The sequence below is a fragment of the Glycine max genome, chromosome 2 (assembly GCF_000004515.6).
Source record: "Glycine max cultivar Williams 82 chromosome 2, Glycine_max_v4.0, whole genome shotgun sequence".
Classification (NCBI taxonomy): Eukaryota; Viridiplantae; Streptophyta; class Magnoliopsida; order Fabales; family Fabaceae; genus Glycine; species Glycine max.
The window spans coordinates 4079685-4089684 of record NC_016089.4 but is presented as its reverse complement, the minus strand read 5'-3'; the positions used below and the strand labels follow the sequence as shown (position 1 = coordinate 4089684).

The 10000-nt window shown below is 28.8% G+C and overlaps 1 protein-coding gene across 1 annotated transcript; it reads right to left on the bottom strand.

Annotated features, from left to right (window-relative positions):
* Window positions 1-3299: 3299 nt before the first annotated feature.
* On the bottom strand, window positions 3300-8405 carry LOC100809996 (probable prolyl 4-hydroxylase 10). The gene is made up of 7 exons (XM_003520063.5): window positions 8100-8405; window positions 7945-8029; window positions 6674-6771; window positions 6482-6579; window positions 4475-4604; window positions 4185-4372; window positions 3300-3692 (listed from the first exon to the last, which is right to left on the bottom strand). Exons 1-7 carry the CDS (start codon window positions 8282-8284, stop codon window positions 3616-3618), a joined length of 861 nt encoding a protein of 286 aa, XP_003520111.1. The 5' UTR covers window positions 8285-8405; the 3' UTR covers window positions 3300-3615.
* Window positions 8406-10000: the final 1595 nt, after the last annotated feature.

Here is a 10000-nt window from a genome sequence, read left to right as displayed (position 1 = left end):
AAGCCTTTTGGTTATTTCTATAAACAACAATTGCTTATAACTAAAAATCTAAAACTATATTTTCTTTCCATTTTAATGTCATTTAAGAGTCCATCAATAAGGATTACTTAAAACTATATTACTTAAAACTATAAGTGGGATTATTTTTGTCAACAATATAATATAGAGAAAAATGTAACAATTCAAAAATAAAGTTTAAGAATATATTTTTATAACATGGCTTATTATTATTAATCCTTATTAAATACTTTTATTATTATTATTATTATTATTTTAGTCCATGTAGTTCTTTTTGTTGTCCTCGGCGGCAGACCAAGGCTATTTGAGGGGTGCGCACTGGCTTTGAGAAAAAAAAAAAAAACGTAAGGATATATAACTAGTGTTGTTATTTTTTTCTCCCTAATTTTATTAATCCTTATTAAATACTTTTATTATTATTATTATTATTTTAGTCCATGTAGTTCTTTTGTTGTCCTCGGCGGCAGACCAAGGCTATTTGAGAAGAAAAAAAAAAACGTAAGGATATATAACTAGTGTTGTTATTTTTTTCTCCCTAATTTTATAATTTGACCCTATGCTTTCAGTTGTTTAGCTGTCGTGATTTTTTTTTCTTTTATTGACTAATTTATTTCTTATATTTTGTTCATTTTACACTTTATTTGGTTGGACATTTTGTTTTATTTTATATTTTATTTTCATAGGGCTTAAGATCATCGACTACATAGCTATGTCACAGTGAATTCACTTTCATAACTTTGCATTCTCTAATAATTATAAGTACTTGAAGGGTGCAAAATATTGATACATAGATTTAAAATATTTGTTGATTAAAGAAGGTCAAAATTGTAAAGTGATAATTTAGCACACTGGTATATAGTTGATGATAGTACATTTCTCAAGACATTTATTGCCCGTGTAGGGACAAACGTTATGAATGTAAGAGACTGGTTAATTTTACAACTTGATTGATATCCATGCATGTAAGATTACATTACTTGTATCGTATGATACAGTGGTGGATCTGAGCACAACGAAGATAAGAGACCGCCCAGGGTTCTATTTTTAAAGGGATACTAAATTTTTTTTATTTAATTTAAGTAAGTATTAAAATATATTTTTTAATATAATTTTACAATTATATAAAGAATTTATTATAAAAAATAAAAATTTCAATAAACTTTTTTTAGGGAAACAATTACATATTAGTAATTAGTCAACTAATAGTGATGTACTCAATCATCAAACAAAATTATATTAATAATTTTGGATTTTTTTTTTACAATTTAGTTATAATGTTAAACATAAAAGCAAAGATCAGTATGAAATATAATATCCTTCCATTTATATTAGCATTAACATAATTATGTAAACAAAAAAAATACAAGGAAAAATTCATTAGTTACAAGGATAATTTTTCTTTTGGTTGGTCCAGGACCCAGAAAATCTCAAGATCAATCCTAGTATGACATTTGTGAATTCAATTAAACATGTTTTTGCTTTGTTTCATGTTATTCATATTATAGGATTACTTGCAATGTTTTGGTGTGATTAAAAATGTGTTATGCGAAAAACATTAAAGACAAAAGCTATCAATTTGTTGTTGTTTAAGTTGAGTTGATTTGTGATACCATATACAATTAAGAAATCATGTAGATTGGACAAATTGTGATTGCTATGATCCAATCATTTCAATTTAACTAAAGATAATGACTTAATATGATCTCAACATATGCTACAGATACTTACAATGTTGAATTTTCAAGTTGTCACATTAGTAAATTTTGATGTCACATAGATTCATGAGAATATATCATGTCTGATAATAATTTTTTATAACTTATATCAAAATGAGAATGTTATCCTATCAAGCTTAAACATAATACATGTGGTCAAGATCAAAAGAACATAAAAATGTTATATTCTCAAGAATAAATTTATATGACCGTAATAAACACATTTTTAGAGGGTTTTTTTTTTACGGTACACACTGTTAGAGGTTATTAGACTATTTTAATATTTGCTAGTAGCTCATGTAACTAACAAAATGATTTTGAATAAAAGGTGGCCCAATGTGATTATTGTCAGGCATAATTGCAATTGAAAGTTAGTGAAAGGTTACTTTTGATAAACAACGAATAAATTTGAAATAAATCTTTCTCCTCTTTCTCCAATAATGGTGATGAGTAGTTACCAGATGTTTTCCTGAGCATATGTGCGCAATTACTATAATTTTCTGAGAGACCACTCTGTATAAGGGATGTGCTGGAGAATAAGAAAACACATACACAAATATTTTTCCATTCTTAGAAAAGAAAAAAAAAAACACCGCATATATAGAGAGATAGAGATAGAGAATCACTTTTAAGAATTAAGAAAAGAAAGACATTAAAAACTGAATCATGCATTGATAAAAGTGCAGTAAAACTGAATCAGTAAGTCGATCAGTGCAAGAAAAAAAGCTTTTATATCAATATTTCACCAATATTTTGATATAGTGCAACAATATCTTATTAAGACAGTACAGTGTTAGGTGCATTAGAAGGGAGTCGTTGAGAATGGGTCACGAGAAATAGAAATGGTAATTACTGATTATTAATTGCGCGGCTTAGAGTCAGAGGTACGTACATGCAATGGTAGGATATGATCCTGCATAAAAATTGTGGTGCATGGGGGAAGCTACTGTCCTACACACATGATTCCATGGGTTCCACTTGAACAACCCATGCATGCATGTCTTAACCTTATTGGACGTAATGTTCTGTTTGTTCATAGCAATGCCATAGGCCTTGAATTCTCTTTAATTATTAAAAACTTTAGAGTGACTTTAATTTCCACCATCCATCACAAAGATTTTTACTAAATTCTCACACACACACATTTTTATAGTTTTGTTTTTTAAAATTAATTTAATATACGTATTTGTAATTATTTGTAGACATTGAATGTAAGGGTATGGCACATGTTAAAGAGGATAAATTTAATAGATATTAACAATCTTCACGCAATTTAATAGATATTAACTTTAACATGATTCAAAAGGAAAAAGAAAAAAGAACATGTCTGAATCCACTTTAAGGATCCACATTCTTGTATAGATTCACGTCAAATTAGCCAAAATAATGTGAAAAAGTATTACTTGTTCTACTTGACACACATTAATTAATAGTGAGAAAGGCAATACTAAACAACAGTTAATTTATCTCAAGAGATTGGGACGAACAACTCCAACCAATGGAACTGATTGGGGAGGAGCGGGCAGTGAAAACAGAGCTCCCAAGATTGGGAACTCTAATACCAAGTTGAAAGGACACTTATTTTATTAATATGTGCCACACCAATAACATCCTCTAAGCTTCCTGTTATTACAGGGAAGCAATTGTCCGTAATAAAAGGAAATGTAAAAAATATGAGAAATAAAGGAAACAAGGAAGAAAATACATGGAAAAAAAAACCCTTAAGATATTTTTCCCATTTACAATAGTCTCAATTAACAATAACGTAAAACTTAACATTGTAAAATAAACATTGTTGTCTAACCTTAACTGTAAAGTTATATTTATGTTAATATACGGTAAAAACAAGAAATGGGAGATAAACTCCTATAGTAATCCCTATTTAAACCATTTTGAATTCAGTGGGATGCATCCATTTGGTACATGACCACTTATTACCCTTAATCACCGGACAAGCACCTGAAAGTTATCATAAAAATAGATAAGTTTGTTAATTTATCTTCTCTAAAATTGAAACCTTCTAAAACGTAACACAACTCAGAAATAATAATAATAATAATAATAATAATAATAATAATAATAATAATAATAATAATAATAATGATGATTAAATGTGTTAGTTCCCTATAAATGATTAAATTTTATTAGAGTCTCTAATAAATTTTTCATTGTTTTGAGTTTCTAATATATTAAAATTTTATTTTGAGTTTCTGTCACCAGCTAAATGATGATGTGTCATCTTACAAATTGATTTTTCAATCTTACCAATGATGTAATGATACCACATTATCACTTAAATGACAGAGATTCAAAATAAAATTTTAATATTTTAAGGACTTCAAACAACAATTTTTTATTAGGAATCAATGATAAAATTTGATTATTTATCAAGGATTTTAAATATATTTAAGCTTAATAATAATAAATAAATAAATAAAAAGAGCAACTAACTATGCAAAGTCAATGCATCTAAAGTTGCATTAGGCTTCATGCTCCAGAAAAGTAAAGCATCACCCATCTTTGGCTTAATTGAAAGTCCCATTTTTCCACAATTAGAAAGCTCATTCCACCAAGGCACAGAGCTAAAATTTGCTTTGGCACGTGGGAACATTGTCTCACCCCCTTCTTCAACATTTGAACTGTATCATTAGAATACAAAAAGTGGACTGTTGCATGAGCATTTGTTTTCATATCCAACACATATTAAGGTTAACAAATAATAGGCAACTGAAGTCACTTACAGGTACATCAACATTGTTGCTATCCGCTGACCCCCGTTCTCAATGTTAAAATCGTCAATAAAGTAGTCATAATGAGGATCATAATATTGTCCAACTTCATAATGGATAACATAAATTGGTTCACCATTCTCTGCATATCGCGAGATACAACTTATATATAGTGGTTTTTAACTGTATGATGAAAAATAACATCCTATCTAAGTAAGCATCATCCAAAAGGCAAAGACAACTAAGCATGTTCCATCTTACTTTCTTGGTGGAAAATCAGTTTTAAAATATCTCTTATCCTTTACACTTCATACAACATGATGATCGGTTGCTTTAGCTATAGATGTTTCAAACTTTCAAACAAAGCAAAGGCAAAACATGTAAGAATGACAATGTCTAGAGTTGATACATGGATTCAAACATATCTCATTGAATTTAACAAATTCTTGCAATTAATATTTCAATTTCTTGAAGCAAATTAGCTGCTAAAATATAATATGGATCTCATCGTCGATGTGATTTCGAGTATTTTTTTTTTGTACATGATTTTCATTTCCTTTTCAGAAACAAAACAAAAACCTAGAAATCCACAAGGAATATCAAGCAGAATAATGAAGCACAAAGACAACTTCAAGTCTTCAACTCCACAAAATTCACAAAAAGTCAGTCTCATGCTGAAAAAAATATTCATTAAATTTAAATGCATAGCACCCAAATAAAGTGACTGAACATTAAGCAATTAAAAATACTTTAAATTCCAATGAGCAAGCTGATAGGATTTCTCTTAGTTAATTAAGTGATAGAATTTCCCTTTTTTAGGTGCAGACGTGGTTAATTGATTTTAGGTGTGGATTTTAATTTGAAATCTTCCTTTTTTATGGGAAATCCATTTATGATATGGTCTATTTTTAGATTAAATATTTTCATTATTAACTTGACATATGCAAATATTAAGTAACTGTAATATACAAATATTCTTATTACAAGTAACTGATATATATGCAAATTTTCTCGGTAGATTGGGTAATTAAATCCCATGATTTGTTGCACATATATGTTAAGATTTTATGATGGCCTGAACTCTCTATATAAAAGGAGTGCATTGCTTTTTCTTTGGGTCACTGAAGCTATTTTTCTTTCCATATACAAACACTAAACGTCAAATGACAGTGGTTGGAGGTTAGTATTCTCATCTAATAACGCTTCCTCCAGAGTTTTGATGTGAGCGTATTGTTATTATTAACATGCATGTTTAGATCGCTTTAGAAATTTCTTATACAAGCATCTAAATTAATTTAGATGAATAGTTGTTTTGCAATATACATAGGCATAAATATTTGATAACATTGCATGCTTTCAAAATATGAAATTAATTATGAAACAATTGATAATTTATCTTCTATTATTCTTTTACAACAGTCAATTTAATAAACTCTTATTTAACCTTAAATATATCATCCAATTTTTAAGAAACTATCATCCAATTATGTTACGACATCACTAAAACAAAAAAGGGTCTCACCTGATGACAACTACCTTATATATAAAACTCTTCAGGTGATGTTGCAAGTAGTGTAAAAAAATTATATATAGGAATCAAAATTAAACTTATCATATTGAATTATTTTATGTAAATACGAAGGTTTAAAAATTTATTTCCTAAACTATATAGTCCTTAATTTTATTAGGATTACAACCCAAAATTATGACTTTTCTAAATCAAGGAAGAACCAAGGAAGTTCATGAAACATTGGGTATTGGATGCCATGATGGCCTTCTTGTCACTCATTATTTACTTTGATACATGTGACTATGGATAAAAAAAAAGGGACGAAAAGATTATGAGTTCAATCTTTCTTTACTAACAAAATTAATATTATAACAAATTAAAATTTTTGATAAAAAAAAAAAAAAAACTTTGATACACATGTGAAGCAGGAAAAAAAAAAAGCAATGATTCCTTAGTTTTATTAACAATTAAAACTCATGAAAAAGTGGCAAAAGACAGCAAGTACATACCTATGGGTATAAAAGTAACATCAGCTATTCTCTTCTCAATATTCCTCACAATTTCATCTTGTCCTCTGTCCAGAAAAGCACCAGTGCTTTTCCGTACGCTAACGCAAAAGAAATAAGCAAAGATAATTAGATATTTATTTTCAATAATGAATGAACTCAAATGACAGAAAAGTATAAAGGAGGGAATCCAACTCGTGGACTACACTCTGTCCAGATTGATTATCAGCAACTGTTGATTTTTGCATGTGTGGTGTGGCAATATTAATTAGATATTCACATTCCTCCTTGGTCTGTAAAGATTAATCAGCCAAATTTCAGTATTTCAAAATGGAGACACCTAAATATTAGTACCACAATTGGGCACTAACCTTAAACAATGGTTAAACACAATATAACCATATCATGCTAATTGGTATTCAAAATTTAGAATAACGTACACCGCGTTTCAATAACTAATTAAGAGAAGTGAGCCTAGGTAGTCCATTCTTCTAATATTTCCTAAAGCATGACTATAATTAAGTAAAAAACTTCACCTTTGGTGATCACGGGCTAGCAAGTGGAAAAAAGGATAAATAGAACATTTGGAATGGCAATTCTTGATGCTTGTTTGGTATAAGAAAAATGTGGGAATGCTCAAAGTGAAAACACTATCAATTTGTACTCCACTTCATAATTTTTTATCACTCCTCCAATACTGTAAAAGTGAGTTGAAAAAGATTTCAAACTCCCCTATTAAGCATCAAAGAGTAAAAACCAAAACCTTCCTTTCCATCAGCCATGTCACTCCATTTTTACTCCCCTTCACAGTTCCCACCTCACAATTTTCTAGCGACTCAAACAAACTAGACCCACATCCCTGCTTAACAAGTCTATCATGTACAAATCCAATGACAAGCACAAGATCATTAACAATGACAAATTCTTGCGTGAGCAACGTACCAATATGAACAACCAATCAAAAGCTATATATATTATTTAGATAAGCTCAGGATAGACTTCATTATTGTTATTTTTAGAACGAAACATAGGGGCAATTTTTAAAACTTTTTAGTATTATTTGTCTTTAAAAATTAAAGTTTCACTTCAATTACATATACTAATAGAGTTATAAGGTTGTTGGACCTGGTGGTTGAAGAGAAAAGAGACGAGAGAGAGGTTATGGATTTAAATTCCTCCCATGTAAAAAACTAACGAATTAACATTTAACATTTGCTAATAAAAAAAAAACATATATTAATATTTTATACAAACATTTATAATGCAGATTACTAGATAAACTTGTAATTCTAATAAGAGAACAAACAACATTAAGTGACAAACTACATCTAATTTTTTGTCTTTAGTAGTATTATTACGTTCTCTTCCAATCTTTGGTATCGGTTTTATGGAGATACAAAGCACATGATACCATTGAAATTGGATTATAATTGAAGTTAGATAGGGAGGCATATATAGAAACTGACCAGAAAGTTATGATAGAGAAAAGCTCTGGGCTGCCAGGATATTACTTCCATCCGCAACGCTACCTGGTCGTCTTCTTCAGCTTCGCTGCATAGGCATAAAACAGAGAAAGAGTGAAGGAAATGTAGCAGAATGAAGCAGAGTAGAGATACGATACATGTGAGTGTTGCGAGAAACGGAGGAGTTGGCATTGGCATGGGGAGTGGAGAGAATGTGGAGAGCTAGAAGAATGAGAGTGAGGAAGGAGCAAGTCAGCAGCAGCAGAGTGAGCGTGGCCGGAGACGAAACCCGCCACCATGATTTGCGAGGCCACAGCCGAGAACACTGTCTGGCTTTCACCATTTGTGTTATTGAAGGAAAGAGAGAAAGACAAAGACTTTATTATTGCCTTTTGTTCTGTGGGCTCTGCCTGTTGGAATATTATTATTAATCGGAAGAATAATAAGCATTCTACGCTTCGAATGGACCTTGTTCTATCAAGACTAATTTAACTACGTTTTCCCTCCTTTCACTTCAACAATCTGCACCATTCAATTAATCATAGTGCTGCTCTTATTTGCCCTTCCAATAAACTTAATGGATCTTCTGCTCACTTTTTTTAATTAATAACTATAGCTGAAAATACTTTTTCTTTTGCTCCCACTAGTTCAAAGCATCTCATATTGATTCTACGGTTGTAATTTTTTAATTTTTTTTTTTTATCTTTGACGTCTAAAATTGTTTAACTCGTTAAATTTAGATTTTTTAAAAGTGATACAAAACTAAAACTAATTGTGTAAAACTAATATAAAAAAAAGGCTGTATCTTTCGACCATGGCAAAGGACAGAGCTACACGCGACAACTTTCGTGAATGAGTCGAGACTCGAGAGTCTTGTTAGCTTTGAGACAAACCCTTTAACAACCTTGTTACTTTTTTTTTTTTTTCTTTTTTTGCAGTTTTGCACTGCCATTTTTAATTTTGTAGTAGTTTATAAATATTTGATTGTAATTATGTTAGCCGACTTTAGACAATGAAGACCAGAAAAGTAAAAAAATTGTAATTATAAGACTAAAATGAAATATTTTAAACTATAGAAACTAGAAACTAGAAGAAAAAGTTGTTTCAATCATAAGAATTAAAAGAATAATTAAATCTAATAAAAATATTAGATCTTGAAAATTAATGAAAATTGAATATAATCAAAATTAATATGTGTGCGTTAAATATATATAATTTTTAATCTCATTTTTTGTGAATATTAACCTTTTTATAATTCTTATTTAAAAATTTAAGATTAATTAAGTTTGTAGTTCCTAATTTTTTAGATTATAATTTTATTTTCTAAAAAATTTGTTGACAAATTTTAGTTCTTTATTAATTTTTCCTCAACATTTTTAATTCCTTTATTTTTTATTTTAAGTTTTTTATTTATTTTTATTGTTCAAAATTAGTCTCAAATATAACATAAGTAAATGATTAAAAATAAACAAAATAAGAATTCATTTTGACTATTGGAAATAAACGAAAGACTAAAAATGAACAAACATTTTAGAAGGACAAAAAATGCTAAAAAAAAATTAATAGACAAAATAAGAATTCATTTTGAATATTGGAAATAAACAAAGGACTAAAAATGAAACATTTTAGAAGGACAAAAAATGCTAAAATATATATATATATATATATATATATATATTTTTGTAACCATGTCCAACAACGGAAATCAATAAATATAATTGTGCAAGAGAAAAAAAAATGACTTGACAACTTTTTACATGAAATTGTATGTAAGCATTCTATCAACTTATTCGACTTAAATTACCAACAAAGTAAAGCATTGTGTAATAAACATTGTTGTGTAACCTTGATCGTAAAGTTATATTTATGTCATCAATAATATTATTAAAATTGTCCAGTCATTGCCATGGATAATTTTTTTCATTTATTTTATTAAATTATTTAATTTATTATTTGTTATTTTACTTTTTTTACTTTCAAAATTGGTGCATGCACGGTTTCAATACAAGTTAAATAGTAAAACAAGAAAGTGGAGATAAATACAAATAGTAATGCCTAT